This window comes from Heptranchias perlo, chromosome 7, assembly GCF_035084215.1.
Source record: "Heptranchias perlo isolate sHepPer1 chromosome 7, sHepPer1.hap1, whole genome shotgun sequence".
In the NCBI taxonomy this organism is placed as follows: Eukaryota; Metazoa; Chordata; class Chondrichthyes; order Hexanchiformes; family Hexanchidae; genus Heptranchias; species Heptranchias perlo.
This window is the reverse complement of record NC_090331.1, coordinates 39,555,093-39,576,669: the sequence shown is the minus strand read 5'-3', so window position 1 is coordinate 39,576,669 and position 21,577 is coordinate 39,555,093. Positions and strand designations below refer to the sequence as shown.

The following is a 21,577-nucleotide window of genomic DNA, read 5'->3' as shown; positions in this document are numbered from 1 at the left end:
CTGCGAAGGCACTAAAAATTATAACAGAAGAAGCAAACAGCAAGTTTGTCTGTTCAATGGGTTACAATGAGGTATTCGGCAGTCAATGGTAAGTGTAGTCTATGCAAATGGTGGTCAGAATCTGGGAGATTTTTCTTGCAGTATGGAGGGTACAGATGGGTTGGTGTTAGAGGGTTGTTATTACAGGAGTGATGTGAAGGGGTTGGTTTTGATCTTTTCCTAGAAGTGCTGGTCTATGAGCTGCTGCCTCATAGCCTTGGCTGCTTGCTGTGCAGGTCTTGCTGCAGCTTTTCTGTATCCTCTTTTTCCTGGGACTCTTCCTCCAATGATAATTCCTCCTCAGCTGCTGCTGGCTTGATATCTTGGACCGTTGCAAGACCAAGATATGCAGGACATAGCAGATGACCACAGTACGGGAGACTCGATGGGGTTGGCATTGAGGGAATCCCCAATCCCCTAGATTTATCCAGACACCCAAATCACTATTTCAGCTCGCCAATGGCTTGTTCCATTACTATCCTGGTATTTTAAATATAAATAAGCCCAGTCACACATACATCACCCATTAAACCACTAGGTGTTTGAAATCATTATATTACCAGGTAGTTTAAATGGTCATCAGATACTTTCCATGACATAAATCTAAATGTAATTCTAAGATATAAGTGAATTTATTTAAATCAGAATCATACAGCGCAGAAGGAGGCTATTTGACTCATCATGTCTCTGCTAGCTCTTTGAAAGAGCTATCCAATTATTTCTACCACAATTTATTTTCCACCACATTGGAAAGGTTTATTGATTTTTTTTAAAATCTGAAACTATTCGCTCAATGATCAACCAATTGTTCTCAGCTAAAAATATATTTCACAATTCCCTGCAAGGTTAACTCTTAGAAATATCCCATGTACATTGCTACAACTTAGCAACCAACTTTCTACACAATTGCAGAATTTGGTGCTAAAATCCCAAGAAAATGAAGTCTCCAGCAGCTCACTAGCCTCTATTTTCTCTCAGAATACATGCCACTCAATCCACATAATAAGCCTCTGTCCCACCACCCTTCTAGGATTGATCCCAGCCCCATCAGTGTTCTAAACCATGCCGATGTATGAGTAAACAAATGCTATGAAACTTGTGACGTGCCATGATTCAAGATAGCATGTAAAATTTGTACTTAAAAAATCCTCTAAATTACTGTATAATGCAAATTAAAGCAGAAAAAAATATAAAATGTCTATTGCATCAAATGAAGTGTGTGTTGTAAACTAAAACTTTGAACTTGTGCTTAATCTGTGCTAACAAAAGTTAATACTAAAACACGCTGTATATGTACTTGCTTCATCATTATTTACAAGGCATTTAGTATCAAAAACATTCACATGATTAACATTAATTTACATGATGCACTTAGTGGTCACATCATTGATAACTACAATGATAGTGAATTTATAGCCACATTGTTAATGGGAAGGAAGGCAAGACGTTTTAGAAAGTGCCACAGTAGAAGCACAAAGTGGCAAGCTTTAAAAAAGATACATTATGGGTGAGTGAGGGAAAAGGTACAAAAACAGCTACCTTCCATTTATACTGGTTGACCGCTCCACTCCTCCTGGCAGAACCACAATCAACTCAAGGTGTGTATTCGGGAAATTGTCTCTCTGTTCCATGGTTATATTTTCACCATCGAGGCCCTTAACTATTGAAGTCTCAACATGCTTGGAGAATGTTGGTGGTGCTGGGGCTTTTGGTTTGGATCTTTTGCTGTTGGTTAAAAAAAAAAGCAGAATACAAAATATATTACTGAAAACATATTGAACAGCATAATTTTTTTTTAAATCATAAAAATAAAAACTAAACAGAAATTCTTTGAATTAGTTAGTGGGCATAAATTCTGTTTGGAGCAGCACTAAGCCTAAAAATAGCAGAAGGTTACAATATCTGCGAAGCTTGGATGCTGTAATTGGTCTCAGCATCCTTAGGCTAAGAAAGGACGGGTGGGTTTAAAAAAATAAATAAATCAGGATTTGCAATTGTGATTACTACCCAGAGATTCCTGCTGGAAATGCTTGTGGATATTGGCCGAGGACACGACTGGATTTGGCTCGGATGCCCCTATTGGTTGAGTAACCTGCTAAACACAGACCCTCTAGGCTGACATAAAAAGAATGGCCATCTAGGCAAGGTACCCAGGGCTCATGGAACTGTATCTCAGCAGGAGTCAGCACATTAAAAAAGGGAAAAAAAAGACAAAAGTGAAGGAATGAAAAAGTTAAAAGCCTCAGCACTGCTCGCATTATATTTGCTTTTTTAAAAATTTCTTTCATCTGAAAAAGATCAACTGTGCCAATAAATGATCCAATTATAATGAATGAAGAAAACATGCAATTTAAATCCAGACAACATGCTTCTTCAAGCCAACTGCCACATTCTAATCCCCTTTATCAGTCTAATCATTGCTGATCTGATTGCCTTTCCTGGAGTGTAAATATCAAAACATATACTTTTAGTAAATGTAGCAGCTTATTTTGGATAAGCATTCCTTGTTTTTTTAAATTATAAGCATATTAAACAAGTGGGTGCCAGCACGGCAATATGGCAGGTTTTGCACTGACATGGTGACATTTTAAATTAAATTTTATCGTGGTCGCTTTGTAAAACTGGGGAGGAAATGACCCTTATGTAAGGACATTTCCTTCTCGATGCTCAAAAACAATCACAGTAACACAAAGCATGCCAGAAATATATTAAAATGGAATTCATGAATATTTATCTTACTGACACTTTCTGCACCAAAAAAGCACTCCATAACAAATGCAAAATGCATCAGTGCTATGCTTCCGCAAAAGACACAATATTTCCCCAACTGAAGACTGCAGCAACTATCCTAGGGATTCCAGCATCACTGAAGCTTGAACTTCTTTACCCAAGATGTTCTATAAAATGCTACTTGCTCAAGATGATCGATTATATATCAACAATTGGGATGGCAGTCATCTGGTTGAAACAATTTTACGAAAAATTCAGCACAATATTAAAAAATAGATGGTATGATACCTTAAGTAAAAGTTGGAGTTCTGAATAAAAGAGCTGGGACCCCACAGGAAGCGGGAGGAGAAGAAAAAAAGTGTACAGTGTGGCAAATCAAAAAAAAACAATGGAATTTCTCCCCATATTTAAGATAAAATATGGATGGCATTATTCCAACACATGGGTGTTACAGGATTAACTCGTGGAGAAATTATTCCAGCACTATCCTGCAGTATCCTTGCAATTATGCCATCTGTGTTTTACCTCACATACAAAAAATAGATCATAGTATACATGCCAAGGGCTGGTACTTTATACTGCCAGCTGCAATCTTGTCCAGATTTCACCTCAAAACCTTGGTATGATAAACTATTGTAATAATAGAACAAAATTATATGGATCACAAAGTATTTAAGTTAACAATGCCCGTGGTCTTTTCTGACCTGATGGTAGTAACAACCAACAGCCAAACTTTTTTATACCTGACACTAAACGTAAAGAGCTCATGCACTTCTTGGTCTCTACAAAAAAGAGTGCAGCCATGTGGCTGCATCGACTGCCCTTCTCTTCTTTTTCTTTCCCTCTCCCGTATGTCCCAGAGCTCAATCTCAGAATCACAGAAAGGTTACAGCACGGAAGGAGGCCATTCAGCCCATCGAGTCCGTGCCAGCTCCATGCAAGAGCAATCCAGCTAGTCCCACTCCCCCGCCCAATCCCCGTAGCCCTGCAATTTTTTCCTTTCAAATACATATCCAGTTCCCTTTTGAAAGCCACAATTGAATCTACATCCACCACCCCCTCGGGCAGTGCATTCCAGATCCTAACCACTCGCTGTATAAAAAAGTTTTTCCTTATGTCACCTTTGGTTCTTTTGCCAATCATCTTAAATCTATGTCCTCTGGTTCTTGACCTTTCTGCCAATGGCAACAGCTTCTCTCTATTCTGTCTCGACCCTTCATGATTTTAAATACCTCTATCAAATCTCCTCTCAACCTTCTCTGTTCCAAGGAGAACAACCCCAGCTTCTCCAGTCTATCCATATAACTAAAGTCCCTCATCCTTGGAATCATTCTAGTAAATCTTTCCTGCATCCTCTCTAAGGCCTTCACATCTTTCCTAAAGTGCGGTGCTCAGAACTGGACACAATACTCCAGTTGTGGTTGAACCAGTGTTTTATAAAGGTTCATCATGACTTCCTTGCTTTTGTACTCTTATGCCTTTATTTATAAAGCCCAGGATCCTGTATGCTTTTTTAACCGCTTTCTCAGCATGCCCTGCCACTTTCAACAATTTCTGCACACGTACCACCAGATCTTTCTGTTCCTGTACCCCTTTAGAATCGTGCCCTCTAGTTTATATTGCCTCTCCTCGTTCTTCCTACCGAAATGTATCACTTCGCATTTTTCTGCGTTAAATTTCATCTGCCACGTGTCCGCCCATTCCACCAGCCTGTCTATATCCTCTTCATGTCTATCACAATCCTCCTCACTGTTCACTACATTTCCAAGTTTTGTGTCATCTGCAAATTTGGAAATTGTGCCCTGTATACCCAAGTCCAAGTCATTAATATATATATCAAGAAAAGCAGTGGTCCTAGTACCGATCCCTGGGGAACACCACTGTACACCTCCCGCCAGTCCGAAAAACAACCGTTCACCACTACTCTCTGCTTTCTGTTACTTAGCCAATTTTGTATCCATGTTGCTCCTGCCCCTTTTATTCCATGGGCTTCAATCTTGATGACAAGCCTATTATGCGGCACTTTATCAAACCCCTTTTGAAAGTCCATGTACACAACATCAACCGCATTGCCCTCATCGACCCTCTCTGTTACCTCATCAAAAAACTCAATCAAGTTAGTTAAACATGATTTGCCTTTAACAAATCCGTGTTGGCTTTCCCTAATCAATCCACACTTGCGCAAGTGACTGCTAATTCTGTCCCGGATTATCATTTCTAAAAGATCCCCCACCACCGAGGTTAAACTGACTGGCCTGTAGTTGCTGGGTTTATCCGTACACGCTTTTCTGAACAAGGGTGTAACATTTTCAATTCTCCAGTCCTCTGGCACCTCCCCCGTATCTAAGGATGTTTGGAAGATTATAGCCAGTACCACCGCAATTTCCCCCCTTCCTTCCCTCAGCATCCGATCTGGACCGGGTGACTTATCTACTTTAAGCACAGCTCGCCTTTCTAGTACCTCCTCTATCAATTTTAGCCCATCCAGTATCTCAACTATGTCTTCCTTTACTGAGACTCTGGCCGCATCTTCTTCCTTGGTAAAGACGGTTGCAAAGTACTCATTTAGTACCTCGGCCATGCCCTCTGCCTCCATGAGTAGACCTCAATGTTTCCATGCTACCCCTCAGCATTAACTGAAACAGGGACAGCTTTCGCAGGTATGCTCGTCACCCAGATCTATTTCTCTGTCACAACTGACTCTGAAATCTTGCTATACTTTTGGACTGCTTGATCAGCATCAAATCCTGGATAAGTCAGGTTTCTTTCAGCTCAATGCTAGCAAAACCAAAATCATTCTTTTTGGTTCCTTCCATTACATATGTGCTTCTGGCAGTGAACAACCAGGACAGATGCACTCCAGGTATGCTTCAATCTGCGACACTCTGCTTCAGTGATACAGAAACAGAATTGTACCAGAAAAACGGTTGGAATCGGAGTTAATGAGGGACTGAGAGGGAACAAATACAGAGGCAAAGGGCCGTTGTGTAGCTAGAGCGCCATGGATGTGTCGAAGCAAATGAAAGTCTACAGAAGAGGGCAGAGTGAGTTTGAGAGGGTACTGGAAAAGGAACAGTCCATTGTACAGCCCTTTGAATCAGCTTATTAAGTCTAAATCTTGCAGGAGATGTCATGAATACGTTTATTGATATTAAACCCTATACTTAATTCTTGAACTCCATAAAGTGTAGGCATGAAAAATAAAACAAATGGCTTTTTTTCATTATGTAAATTACATATGAACATATGAAAACGATGGACAGGAAAAGACCAGCTGGTCCATCGAGCCTGCCCCACACAGTAGCGACACATCGTGATTCACAACACCCACCACCTCTGACCAGCAGCAGTGTAATCTCTTGGGAGAAGCAAAAATCAAAGATTAAAAAAAAGATAAAAAACCCAATTGTTGAAGTTCAGTCATCTCATTAGTAAACAAAATCCTGAAGATATTGTTGACCATCTTATGGCAGAAGAAATAGGTTGTAAAAAAAAGCTTGTACAGCATCTTTCAATTTATGGTCTCGAAAGGTTATGCAGAGTAACCTGAGACAGAAGTCGAATACCACACACTACAACTTTAAAATGAGGATATTTTTCTTCACTCCAGCATTTTATTTAGACTGACATAAATGAAGCTTATGGCATCGCTACTGTGTGGGGCAGGATCAATGGACCAGCTGATCTTTTCGTATGTTCATATGTAATTTACATAATGAAAAAAAGCCATTCGTTTTATTTTTCGTGCCTACATTTTATGGGGTTCAGGAATTAAGTATAGGGTTTAATATTAATAAAAGTATTCATGACATCTCCTGCAAGATTTAGACTTAGTAAGCTGATTCAAAGGGCTGTATAATGGGCTGTTCCTTTTCCAATACCCTCTCAAATGAATTGATAATGTACTTAATAGTTTAATGCAATAAAGAAAAAACAAGTTTTTGGGATCAGCATTAGGACCGCTGCTCTTTTTGATATATATTAATGACCTGGACTTGGGTATAGAGGGTATAATTTCCAAGTTTGCAGATGATACGAAACTCAGAATTGTAGTAAACAACGTGGAGAATAGTAATAGAGTTCAGGAGGACATAGATAGACTGGTGAAATGGGCGGACACGTAGCAGATGCAATTTAATGCTGAGAAGTGTGAATTGATGCATTTTGGTAGGAAGAATGAGGAGAGGCAAAATAATCTCAATGGTACAATTTTAAAGGGGGTGCAGGAACAGAGAGACCTGGGGCAAATACTCAAATCTCTGAAGGTGGCAGGACAAGTTGAGAAGGCTGTTTAAAAAACATATGGGATCCTTGGCTTTATTAACAGAGGCAGAGAGTACAAAAGCAAGGAAGTTATGCTAAACCTTTATAAAGCACTGGTTAGGCCTCAGCTGGAGTACTGTGTTCAATTGTGGGCACCAAACTTTAGCAAGGATTTCAAGGCCTTAGAAGGGGTGCAGAAGAGATTTACTAGAATGGTACCAAGGATGAGGGACTTCAGTTATGTGGAGGGACTGGAGAAGCTGGGTTGTTCTCCTTAGAACAGAGAAGGTTAAGACGAGTTTTGATAGAGGTGTTCAAAATCATGAACAGTTTTGCTAGGGTAAATAAGGAGAAACAGTTTCCAGTGGCAGAAGAGTCGGTAACCAGAGGATACAGATTTAAGGTGATCAGCAAAAGAGCCAGAGTCATTTTTTTTACGCAGCGACTTGTAATGATCTGCAATGCACTGCCTGAAAGGGTGATGGAGGAAGATTCAATAGTAACTTTCAAAAGGGAATTGAATAAATACTTGAAGGGAAAAAAAACTGAAGGGCTACGGGGAAAGAGCAGGGGAATAGGACTAATGGATAGCTCTTTCAAAGGGTCGGCATAGGCACAATGGGCTGAATGGCCTCCTCCTGTACTGTACCTACTATGCTACTATGATGTTAGAAAAAAATACTTCCTATGGCTGACAGTCAAATGCAGAATGGCCAAGGGCTCCATTTTTATTACACTTTTTAAATTGCCATTACATTCTTTTACAACTATAAATTAACTACTTGAAACCGACCTAAAATGGGAGGGAGAGGGGGAAATTTTCCTCAGTTTGGCCACCTGAAATCCAAGGGCTGTTAATGAAGGAAACTGGGGGTAAGGGGGTCTTTCACTGAAAATGGTTCCACAATTTTTTTTCTGCATCCTCCCCACCTTGGGGGCAGAGTGCTCCACCCATCACTTTCCAGCCCTGTTATATATAAGTGACAGCAGGTAGGCTGGGCTTGGTCCAAAGTCCCATTTCCCAGTTCTGCCTCCCGGGAACAATGCTTGTACCGAAGTGGCATTCAGAATTCTTTGACAGTGGGAACTGGACAGTAGGGTTGATAATGACTTGACAAATTATTTTTTGTTATACTCTCCTGTTACTTCTCGCCCTCCCCATTATGATTTTTTGCAGCAGGGCTTTTTAGTTTTGGAGGCTTCTCAATTTTATGTAGTTGTTGGCCTCACTCTTTTCAGCAACTGCAGAAAGTGAAACACTACAGCTGCACAAGATATCCCTCCCACACAGTTGCAGACTCCCAATAGAAGGTGCACATAGTGATGATATTATGACCTGAATACTTAATTAACCATGACCCAGGAAATGCGACAGGGTAACAGTGGGTCAGCCAAGGGCCAGAAGTCCCCATGTCATTCCAGTAATAATGCTGCTTATGAAAATCCAGTCTCTCATCTCAAATTATAGTCAAAAACCCTTTCCACATTTGGACAACACAATTTACAAGTTGCCTTTTTAAACATGTTTTCTCCAATGAGGACAATATAGTAAATATTCTGAATGATTACTTGCTCCCCCCAACAAAAAGCATCAAGGGAAAATTCAGGATTTCAATATGAGATGGAAGTCCTAGACCAGCTGAAAAGGCTTAAAAGAAAGAAATTCCCAAAGATAGATGGTATTTATCCCAAAAGCATTGAGAGAGACAAGCAAAGAGATTTGAACGGCACTGACGACCATTATGAGAGTCAATGAACACTGGGGAGGTACCAACAGATTGGAAACAGGTGAATACGGTATCTATTTTCAAAAAGGGTGACAAAACAGGCACAGGCAACTACAGTACCATTAATCTTTCTTTCATTCCATGTAAAATATCAATTATTGAAAATAAACTTGAGGATCATCTGTACAACAACCACCTTATTAACAGTACTCAGCATGGCTTTAGAGAGGGAATATCATGCTTAACCAACCTCCTTGATTTCCTTGAGGAAGCGACAATCAAAATTGACTAGTTAGGCTTTCAAGGCATTTGATAAAGTTTCATATGAAAGATTACTAATTAAGCTCAAAACTGTGGGGTTTCAGGGTACAGATAAGAAACTGGCTGAAGGGCAGAAAACAATAGTACTGGTTAGAAGGGTACTTTTGAGGCAGGAGGGGGAAGAAGCAGTACTAAGTGGGGTGCCCCAGGGCTCAGTATTGGGACCACTACTGTTTCTAATTTACATAAATGGCTTGGATTCAGAAACAGAGGCAGCCCAGAATCTACAGAATAAGCTGAACAAAATATGAGTGGGCCAAACAATGGCAGATGAAAATTAATGCAGACAAGTGTAAATATTGTATATAGGAAAGAAAATTGAATAAAACACATACTTCATAAACATTACTGAAATGGTTAAGAATAAGACTAAGACTGAGAGATAGAGGTGGTTCTTCATGCAGAAAGTGATCAACACTTGGAATGGACTTCCAGCTGAGTGGTGGAGGCGAAAACAACAACTTGCATTTATATAGCGTTTCTAACATAGAAAAACATCCCAAGGTGCTTCATGGGAGCGTTAGCAAACAAAATTTGACATCGAGCCAAGTAAGGAGATATTAGGACAGGTGTTGGTCAAAGAGGTACGTTATTGGAAGCGTCTTAAAAGAGGAGCGAGATGTAGAGGTGCGGAGAGGTTTAGGGAGGGAATTCCAGAGCTTCGGGCCTAGGCAGCTGAAGGCATGGCTGCCAATGATGGAGCGATTAAAATCAGGGTTGTGCAAAAGGCAAGAATTGGAGGAATCTTTTTAAGAAACAACTGGATGGTCAATGGGGGAAGGGTGGAAAGGGTAAGCTTGTTCTCATCCATAAGTATCCTATTATCTTAAAATTTTGAATCATATTCAAAGCAAAATGCAGTACAAATGCACCTATCAAAATCACAAAGGATACTACAGAGAAAATGATAGCCTATGATCAAACGAGACATGATCAAACCAAAGTGTAAATTTTGTTCGTAAATTAAAATTTTCCTTTTTTAAAAAAAAAGTTGCACCTTGGAGAGGAAAAAACTACTAATTTACACTGCATAATCTTTTAAAGCATTGGATTATGAAAAACTAGGTTCTATTTTTCAATACTGATGACCCAAAAGAGCTGAATTCCAGAGGTGAGGTGAGAGTGACTGCCCTTGACATCAAGGCAGCATTTGACAGAGTGTGGCACCAAGGAACCCTAGTAAAATTGAAGTCAATGGGAATCAGGGGGAAAACTCTCCAGTGGCTGGAGTCATACCTAGCACAAAGGAAGATGGTAGTGGTTGTTGGAAGCCAATCATCTCAGCCCCAGGACATTGCTGCAGGAGTTCCTCAGGGCAGTGTCCTAGGCCCAACCATCTTCAGCTGCTTCATCAATGACCTTCCCTCCATCATAAAGGTCAGAAATGGGGATGTTTGCTGATGACTGCACAGTGTTCAGTTCCATTCGCAACCCCTCAAATAATGAAGCAGTCCGAGCCCGCATGCAGCAAGACCTGGACAACATCCAGGCTTGGGCTCATATCTGGCGCGAATGTTACTTGCCACTTAAGTGCCAGGCAATGACCATCTCCAACAAGAGAGAGTCTAACCACCTCCCCTTGACATTCAACGGCATTACCATCGCCGAATCCCCTACCATCAACATCCTGGGGGTCACCATTGACAAGAAACTTAACTGGACCAGCCATATAAATACTGTGGCTACGAGAGCGGGTCAGAGGCTGGGTATTCTGCGGCGAGTGACTCACCTCCTGACTCCCCAAAGCCTTTGCACCATCTACAAGGCACAAGTCAGGAGTGTGATGGAATACTCTCCACTTGCTTGGATGAGTGCAGCTCCAACAACACTCAAGAAGCTCGACACCATCCAAGATAAAGCAGCCCGCTTGATTGGCACCCCATCCACCACCCTAAACATTCACTCCCTTCACCACCGGCGCACTGTGGCTGCAGTGTGTACCATCCACAGGATGCACTACAACAACTCGCCAAGGCTTCTTCGACAGCACCTCCCAAACCCGCGACCTCTACCACCTAGAAGGACAAGAGCAGCAGGCACATGGGAACAACACCACCTGCACGTTCCCCTCCAAGTCACACACCATCCCGACTTGGAAATATATCGCCGTTCCTTCATTGTCGCTGGGTCAAAATCCTGGAACTCCCTTCCTAACAGCACTGTGGGAGAACCGTCACCACACGGACTGCAGCGGTTCAAGAAGGCGGCTCACCACCACCTTCTCGAGGGCAATTAGGGATGGGCAATAAATGCTGGCCTCGCCAGCGACGTCCACATCCCGTGAACGAATAAAAAAAAAAATCCATCTACATTATAAAAGAACAGTTCGTTACACCGAAGGGATAATACTGTAGTAAACACAGTGTCTATGCATATGTATAGTTGTTAAGTTTAAAAAATGTGACGCTACAGCTACAATTGAAGAATTATTAGAGATATTAGCCTCTGCTCCTCAGCAGACAGCTTTCCACATTGTTAGTAGATCATAAACCATAGATCATAAAAGCAAGTTATCAGTGACACAATTTTTAGGACAAAATTAGAGGAAATTTAATTTATTACAATTATAGCTATTTGACCAACATGGAGTTTTAGCATTGTAATTCAACTCAATAGTTCAAATGACATTTTAAACCATGACAAAGCTTAAATGGTTTGTCAATTTAAAAATAAATGACTGAAATTGCTGCCTTAAAGAAAAAAGTCCAAAAGTGAGTATAATAGGTTCATTATTCACTTGATATTGTAGAAAAGAATTCTAGCACATTAAACACAGCAAAGTAGGTGAAAACAGCAGAAAAATTGAGGGTATATGTCAGATGGCTGGTACTGTTGGCACACTAAGTTTTGCCCTCCCACTCCTTTGAAAACTACAGGAAACTATACGAAACATTAGAGACAGGATAACATACAGTCTGCACATTAATGTACGGTACTAATTCAGAGGACCCAATAGCGTGTCATATCAAAACAGCCATGTTCAATCTTTGGGGAATGTTGCATCTAGTGTTATTCTGTAATATAAGAAGTGATTTTTTTTCCTTGTCAGAGGGTGTCACTAAACAATGGTCTGCAATTGAATCATGTGATAGCAAGCAGCAATATCAGATTTTATTGTTGCAGAAAATGTCATAGCTTCTATCACAAAAAATAAACACATCCCCTCTCCATAAAGCTCACTTTTTAGTTAATACCCACTGAAACTTTGCAACATAGGGACCTAGTTTGGAGTTTTCCCAATCAGAACTATGCCTTCTTACAGAAGAACAGATGATCAATAATTCACAAATAAATTTAGTGGACTATGAGCACAGTGGTAGACTAGAAGCACCTACCTCACAATGTTAGAGGTCACAGGTTAATCAAATCTGCCAGTCTAGATGGTGGAGAGCTGTCAGTTCTAATAAACGAGTAAAATACCATAAAAATGAACCACTTGTGGAGCAAGGAAAGCGGATTCTGCATGTTTTGATTTAATAATTAAAAATAAAACAATACTTGCGATAATACTGAGCTGCAACTCTCCCTCGCTAAATTATAGAGACTTGACCAAACCGTGTGCAGAAAATAAAGCAAGTCTAGAGAGGGGAATATTTAATATGTAAAATCTGAATATTTTTGCAGTTTTAAAAAATGTAATTGCTGCCATTTTGGGGAAGGGCAATGAACAGAATAATAATGCATGAAGACATCACACATAAGCAAAACAATGATACAATTGCAACAGCTATTTCCAAGGCATTAGAAAAAAGCCTTTACCTGTTACCTTTCAAGTATAATGCATGCCCTTTAGCCAAATTTCCTCTCCCCATATAAATAATTAAACCTAATGCACATCACCACGTACTGAAGATTAACCCAGGTATTGTCAATACAGTTCACCGCAAAAACGCCAATTCACAAAGTCAAATTTTTGCTGCCTCCAAAGCTTAAGTTATTTGTATTCAATTTCATCAGTCAGAATGTTCCACAATTTTGTTTTTAAAGAGGAGGTTGCCCAAATGACTCCTCAGGTTTATTCCAGGTTTAGCTCCTGGTCTGTGCTGAGCAGGTGATCTCAGCAGGGCTTGGCAACAGGGGTACCAGAACTAGCTGCTGGGGAAAAGAACAGGGCGGGAGGGGGAGGGGGAGGGGAGGAAGAGGAAAAGGAAAAGGAATACAGCGTTCCCTGATTAGACGGCAGGTGACAACAGCAGAGAGCTCGGCTGTGCTGTTCTCAGCAATCAAATAGCAACCAACAAATCACTTGAGGCTTGTGAATAACGGTCAATTGGCAGAGAAATCATGGGATACCCATCAGACAATATGGAGTGAGGAAGACTGGCAAGGGAAAAAAAATCCTAAGATAATCACTGCTTAAGTATACAATAAGGGACTGCAATAGCAGCTGCCAATATCTATTACACAAAAACAGTTGTATTTTTAAATCTGTTCTAACTATACTTCTGAAAAGTTAGATCACAGTAATATTTTAAATTACAAAGTGTACTCTTCAAATGGTTACATTTCTCAGATATCACATACTGCAAGAACAAATCTGTAGCACCTACCATTTCAACATAGCTACAATTGGAACTCAATTTTCCATTTACTGAAATTCTTCAGTAATCATTAATACCTGATACAAAAATCCACCCTCTTTGTAAATATACACAAAGCTATCAGTAGTTTACTAACTAGGAAAGAAACTTCCCATTTATGAAATAGTTGGTAAACATTCAGTTTGAATCTTGGAATCAGTTGGTTAATCTCCTGAACCACTATTACTAAGCAGGCTTCTGTACAAAACAGCCTGGAACTTAAAACTCCTGATGATTGTTATGACAAATTTATCGCCTACAAATTAATGATTCTTGGGAACACAATTTAGCTTCAAAGCAGAAGTGTGGTATGTTTTTAGCACTTACTATTACAGTCACCATCTTGTATACTCAAGCTATGATCACCTTCTTGAGACTTTTTTCCACCACAACTTTTTCTGCATCAAATGTTGAGCATGTGACTTCAGTCAAATGTCCAACATGTGGCCTTTGGAATGTAGGCACAAGAACAGTATGCATATTCATAATCATAGCCATCACTGCAGACTTTTATATGCATATATAAAACAAAGACAGCCTTATGTATCCCCTTAAATGCCGGGCAATGAAACCACTATGAATAACAGGATTTATACCAAGGAATATTGGCTTCAACATATGTAATGACCTAGTCATGACATTGGATTGTTCCTTTTTACAGCCACATAGTTTAAACACACAAAACACATGTAGAATTACAAAATAATCCCACTGGAAATAAGAACAACCAATGTTTAAAGTTATCAAAGTTATGAGTTCACATTCAATTCAGATTATTACAATGACATTTAAAAACATAAAAAGGCAACATTGCAGTTTTGTTAATTTATTGACTTAAAAGGTCAGGGAGAAAAAGGGTGAATTTCTTTCCATTTATATACATATCAAAATCACAAGTACTGACATTGCCATAAGGTATGCTGTTCTCATATATATATATATATATATATATATATATACACACTCTATGCAGGCCTCATTTGCAATAACAAATTTATTTTTATTTTAGAACTGTTTTATATTAAGCAATGTGAGAAAGTAACAAAAAGCTGAAATTGTCATGGTTACTGGAGGATTTTAACTCAATGGAATGAAATTACTGATTTGTTAGTCACATGTATGTTAATCTGCAAGCTAAACTGGATGTTGAGCGTAATTTGAGTATTATCGTGCTATTGAGAAGGGGGGAATTTTACTTTACTTTAAAGAACACAGTTGAGAAAATAATTAACATGGCATTCTTCACTTTCAGTCTTTTGTACAATGTAGTCTGACAAATTCAATTCTGACATTAGAAAATTTGTGGCAATCCAACGTCATGTGTTAAAACATGAGATTGATGTGTGTCAGTCCCTATGTTAGCAAATAACTGCTAATGAACCAGTTATACTATAGTCTGGCTACATACAAATTTGTTTGTCTCAGCTCATTACATAAACAAATTTTAATTGTATTCAATTTAAGCACATATGAACAAGTTGGTACAGCAGAGAAATTTAATACTCAAAAGGTTAGTCAGTCAATAAATTGTCTCAGTTTCCAACAGTAGCCTTTATATCTGCCTCTCTCATGTTCAAGTTTTAAAAAAAGTACACATTTTTTATGTATTAAGATGTGAAACTGCAACAGTTTATTTCAGTATTCACCACACCCTCTCTCCTGGGAAAAAAGAACCAAGTTTAGCAAACAAGCCTCAAACAAAAGGGGATCTCAACTGCCCATACAAAACAACTCCCAAGTCTGTCCATCTAACAACTCTTCCTCTCTTGGCACCAGCTCAATCAGATATCTAAAATGGATATTCACAATTTGTACTAAAATAGAAACTGCCATTTTCTGGTTTTCTACACATAATTTTTTGGTATAGTTCCTCCCAAGCTTTAAGTTCCTCCTATGCCGTGCCACTACTAGCCAAGAGACAAGCAACCCCCACACAGCACAGTTTATTTTTCCTCCATCAGGTGGCAACTGAGATTGGTAATATATGATGTTGGAAAGACTAGGAGAGAATATGCATTTTAACCATGCTCTATAACATAGTATTTTAGGGAATCAGTATATTTGTAGTGGTACAATGTAATGAAAAAGTTGTGTGTGCAGAAACTGAACTGAAGTAACATTCAGCCAGTTATGTTACCATTTGTACCAACATCTGGAAATATGTTGACGTTATCAACAATTTCAAGATTTAGAAAAGACTCGCCTTTTTGGCGAGTTTCTGTTCAAAATCAACGTACAGATAATATTGTTGGTGGATTCTGGGGCAGGATCCACTTCCACGCCTCTAAAGATAACACTGTAGTTCTGAACACAATCTGGGACCTCCCATTGATGCACTCGCTGATGCTGCTGGTAGGTCATTACCATATTAAAATGAAGAGCAACGGCATTGGAATCCCCAAATCCCATGACTTGTGCTCCTATACACCAAGGGTAACTAAGAACAAAAAAGGTGTACCTGTTGTCAGTATTAATTCATACCAGTAAAACAGCTTTTCTTTAAAGCCTGTAGCCTAAAGAAACTTTCAGGAGAGATTGCTAGAGTTAAAGAAGAACTTTTAAAGCATTTATTTTTTACTTGAACCCAGATTGAGCCAGACTTGCCCCAGATGGTCCATGGACCTCTCAGATCCCCTGGCAACTTTTTCCCCATGCACAATGAGAGGTTCTCAGTATCAACTATGGGATTCCAGAGTATGCAATTTTAATGAACAAGGAGCAGTGTAGAATGGAGGAAAGGAAAATGGGGCTGCATTTCAGCCCATATCCTACAAGATATTATTCTGCCCCAAAAGAATTTACAGGCCATGCAGGTCCCATGAAGACCTTAGTGAGGAGCTCTCTGTTAGAGCAGTGTGCTTCAATGAGATAACTGGAGAGCTGTGCCAACTACATAAAGACCCGTGGCCAAGATCATCTGCAAAGGCATTTCTGCCTGCGGCTGTGAAAGTGACAATCGCACTCAACTTTTATGCCACAGGCTTATTTCAATAGTCATGGGGGGATCTATGCAATATCATCCAGGAGGCTACCTTGGTGTGCACTTGTCATGTCACTGACACACTTTTTAGTTGAGCTGGGGAATTCATTCAGTTTGACATGACAGCAGGATAACAGCTCAACAGGGTCAGAACAAAAGGGTATAATCTTAAAATTAGAGATAGGCCATTTAGGAGAGAAATCAGGAAGCATTTTTAGCACAAAGTGGAAATCTGGAACTCTCACCCCTAAAAGGCTGTGGATACTGGGTCAATTGAAATGTTTAAGACCGAGATCGATCGATTTTTTGTTAGGTTAGGGTATCAAGGGATATGGAGTGAAGGTGGGTGAATAGAGTTCAGGATCAGATCAACCATGATCTAACTGAATGTGGAACAGGCTCAAGGGGACGAATGGCCGACAAGCAGGGTACAATGAATGGCACCCACATACCACTGCAAGTTCCTAACATCAACCCCCTCAACTTTCTTAATGGAGAGGGTGCCACTTTCTGAATGTCCAGATACTGTGTGACAAGGTGCAAAGAATCCTTCACATTAATGTCAGATTTTCTGGAAGTTGCCATGATGACTTCATCCTCAGGAATTCTGCCCTACCTAAGGTCTTCAAGGAAGATTAGTCAAGTGAACGGATGGAATATGGGTGACAAGACCTATCCTTCGCTGCCGTGGATAATGATCCCTTTAATTTGCTGGAACAGCAGCCGAGGAGCACTACAATGAGGCACATACCTCTACCAGAGTGTTCATCGAGGGGATCACTGATTGGGTGCTTAAAGGGCTGCTTTCATTGTTTTGATAAATCAGAACGGTCTTTGCATTATGCTCCAGATTTTGTATCCTGCATCGTTGTAGCTTGCTGTGCACTGCACAACTTTGCTATCCAAAAAGCTGTTGGGGAGGGTTTAAACTAATGTGGCAGGGGGATGGGAACCGATGCAGGAAGTCAGTGGGAAATAAAATGGTGACAGAAACAAAAGGCAGTAAGGGAGAGTGTACAGAACATGACCGGACAGATGGTCTGAGAAAGCAGGGCAAAGACCAAGGGAAGTCTAGATTAAACTGCATTTATTTCAATGCAAGAAGTCTGATGGGCAAGGCAGATGAACTCAGGGCATGGATGGGTACATGGGACTGGGATGTTATAGCTATTACTGAAACATGGATAAGGGAGGGGCAGGACTGGCAGCTCAATGTTCCATGGTACAGATGCTATAGGAAAGATAGAGCAGGAGGTAAGAGAGGAGGGGGAGTTGCGTTCTTGATTAGGGAGAACATCACGGCAGTAGTGAGAGGGGATATATCCGAGGGTTCGCCCACTGAGTCTATATGGGTAGAACTGAAAAATAAGAAGGGAGAGATCACTTTGATAGGATTGTACTACAGACCCCCAAATAGTCAACGGGAAATTGAGGAGCAAATATGTAAGGAGATTACAGACAGCTGCAAGAAAAATAGGGTGGTAATAGTAGGGGACTTTAACTTTCCCAACATTGACTGGGACAGCCATAGCATTAGGGGCTTGGATGGAGAGAAATTTGTTGAGTGTATTCAGGAGGAATTTCTCATTCAGTATGTGGATGGCCCGACTAGAGAGGGGGCAAAACTTGACCTCCTCTTGGGAAATAAGGAAGGGCAGGTGACAGAAGTGTTGGTGAGGGATCACTTTGGGACAAGTGATCATAATTCCATTAGTTTTAAGATAGCTATGGAGAAGGATAGGTCTGGCCCAAAAGTTAAAATTCTAAATTGGGGAAAGGCCAATTTTGATGGTATTAGACAGGAACTTTCAGAAGTTGATTGGGAGAGTCTGTTGGCAGGCAAAGGGACGTCTGGTAAGTGTGAGGCTTTCAAAAGTGTGTTAACCAGGGTTCAGGGTAAGCACATTCCTTATAAAGTGAAGGGCAAGGCTGGTAGAAGTAGGGAACCTTGGATGACTCGGGAGATTGAGGCACTAGTCAAAAAGAAGAAGGAGGCATATGACATGCATAGGCAGCTGGGATCAAGTGGATCCCTTGAAGAGTATAGAGATTGCCGGAGTAGAGTTAAGAGAGAAATCAGGAGGGCAAAAAGGGGATATGAGATTGCTTTGGCAGATCAGGCAAAGGTGAATCCAAAGAGCTTCTACAAATACATAAAGGGCAAAAGGGTAACTAGGGAGAGAGTAGGGCCTCTTAAGGATCAACAAGGTCATCTATGTGCGGAACCACAAGAAATGCGTGAGATCCTGAATGAATATTTCACATCGGTATTTACGGTTGAGAAAGGCATGGATGTTAGGGAACTTGGGGAAATAAATAGTGATGTCTTGAGGAGTGTACATATTACAGAGAGGGAGGTGCTGGAAGTCTTAACGCGCATCAAGGTAGATAAATCTCCGGGACCTGATGAAATGTATCCCAGGACGTTATGGGAGGTTAGGGAGGAAATTGCGGGTCCCCTAGCAGAGATATTTGAATCATCCACCGCTACAGGTGAGGTGCCTGAAGATTGGAGGGTAGCAAATGTTGTGCCTTTGTTTAAGAAGGGCGGCAGGGAAAAGCCTGGGAACTACAGACCAGTGAGCCTGACATCTGTAGTGGGTAAGTTGTTAGAGGGTATTCTGAGGGACAGGATCTACAGGCATTTGGAGAGGCAGGGACTAATTAGGAACAGTCAGCATGGTTTTGTGAGAGGAAAATCATGTCTCACGAATTTGATTGAGTTTTTTGAAGGGGTAACCAAGAAGATAGATGAGGGCTGTGCAGTAGACGTGGTCTACATGGACTTCAGCAAAGCATTTGACAAGGTACCGCATGGTAGGTTGTTACATAAGCTTAAATCTCATGGGATCCAAGGTGAGGTAGCCAATTGGATACAAAATTGGCTTGACGACAGAAGACAGAGGGTGGTTGTGGAGGGTTGTTTTTCAAACTGGATGCCTGTGTCCAGCGGTGTGCCTCAGGGATCGGTGCTGGGTCCGCTGTTATTTGTTATTTATATTAATGATTTGGATGAGAATTTAGGAGGCATGGTTAGTAAGTTTGCAGATGACACCAAGATTGGTGGCATTGTGGACAGTGAAGAAGGTTATCTGGGATTGCAACGGGATCTTGATCAATTGGGCCAGTGGGCCGATGAATGGCAGATGGAGTTTAATTTAGATAAATGTGAGGTGATGCATTTTGGTAGATCGAATCGGGCCAGGACCTACTCCGTTAATGGTAGGGCGTTGGGGAGAGTTATAGAACAAAGAGATCTAGGAGTACAGATTCATAGCTCCTTGAAAGTGGAGTCACAGGTGGATAGGGTGGTGAAGAAGGCATTCGGCATGCTTGGTTTCATTGGTCAGAACATTGAATGCAGGAGTTGGGATGTCTTGTTGAAGTTGTACAAGACATTAGTAAGGCCACACTTGGAATACTGTGTACAGTTCTGGTCACCCTATTATAGAAAGGATATTATTAAACTAGAAAGAGTGCAGAAAAGATTTACTAGGATGCTACCGGGACTTGATGGTTTGACTTACAGGGAGAGGTTAGACAGACTGGGACTTTTTTCCCTGGAGAGTAGGAGGTTTAGGGGTGATCTTATAGAAGTCTATAAAATAATGAGGGGCATAGATAAGGTCGATAGTCAAAATCTTTTCCCAAAGGTAGGGGAGTCTATAACGAGGGGGCATAGATTTAAGGTGAGAGGGGAGAGATACAAAAGGGTCCAGAGGGGCAATTTTTTCACTCAAAGGGTGGTGAGTGTCTGGAACGAGCTGCCAGAGGCAGTAGTAGAGGCGGGTACAATTTTGTCTTTTAAAAAGCATTTGGACAGTTACATGGGTAAGATGGGTATAGAGGGATATGGGCCGAGTGCAGGCAATTGGGACTAGCTTAGTGGTATAAACTGGGCGACATGGACATGTTGGGCCGAAGGGCCTGTTTCCATGTTGTAACTTCTATGATTCTATGATTCTATGTGGACATGGACATTCTGAGGGAGGGGGGGGGGAAGGGGTGGCCCTAGCTGCTTTGAATATAGAACAGCAAAGAATAAAGCATCATGAGGACTGTCATTCAAAGGACTCATCAGCAACATGTACAAGGGGCTCAGATATCAATTTATTAATGAAGTGTTCTCAGCTGTTTAACACAGTTTATCACCATCAGAACTCCTCCCGCATCTTCAAGTAAATGGTAAATCTTCAATTTAGTAGTCTATATGATCATGCAAGTCTCAATCATCTGATTAAATAAGTCAGCACAAAATAAGTACACCCTTTCCTGTATGGCTATAATATCCATGAATATCAGAGCATTACCGAAGTATATATTCTCATTTAATATAATTAAATCAAAAATGACCATGATCCAACCTACTCCCTCCCTCCTGGTGGAAGTACCTGAGCTGCTGCATAGGAGAGAGGAAGCATTTCATTCAGATCATGAGATTGAGGGGGTTGTGACAGAGGAAACCGGAGCAGAATCTTGGTCCAGGGAATTAGGGGTGGGCTTGACTTTCACATCCTCTCCCTTTTCATCCTCCGCCTGCGCATAAAAACCACGCAAAAGAAATTGTGACTCTCCTCTTTATCCCCTCCCCCTTACTGTGGTAGATCTGCAGGGAAGGAGGATAAAGCTAAGGATGAATGAGCATAATGCCCTGGGGTTTAAGGCGGCAGAAAAGACTGTGGAAATTTCTGGCCGTGTGCTGCTTCACGGGGATGCCATGGCAACTGACTAGGTCTGCGCCCACTAACCTGTCACATACACCGACCCGCAGAGTGCTTTCCCAGCACTACATGGCCTGCTCCTTATTAGGGGGTCAGGTCTTCACTGCTCAAAATGTCCAGTTCAATCCCCTGCCTTTCACGTGCACAAGTTTCTTGGGTAAGATTGAGTGAATTATGTGAGAACTAGCATTTGAAGGATGTGTCCCAGGTGATACT

General features: G+C 40.8%; 1 protein-coding gene across 1 annotated transcript in view; it reads right to left on the bottom strand.

Moving 5' to 3' along the window:
• Positions 1-21,577, bottom strand: part of cobll1b (cordon-bleu WH2 repeat protein-like 1b) — a 196,383-nt gene that overhangs the window by 60,720 nt on the left and 114,086 nt on the right. The window contains exon 3 of the mRNA XM_067988169.1: positions 1,579-1,764. Coding sequence (XP_067844270.1) covers positions 1,579-1,764 — 186 coding nt within the window. The remainder of the gene's footprint in view (positions 1-1,578; positions 1,765-21,577) is intronic.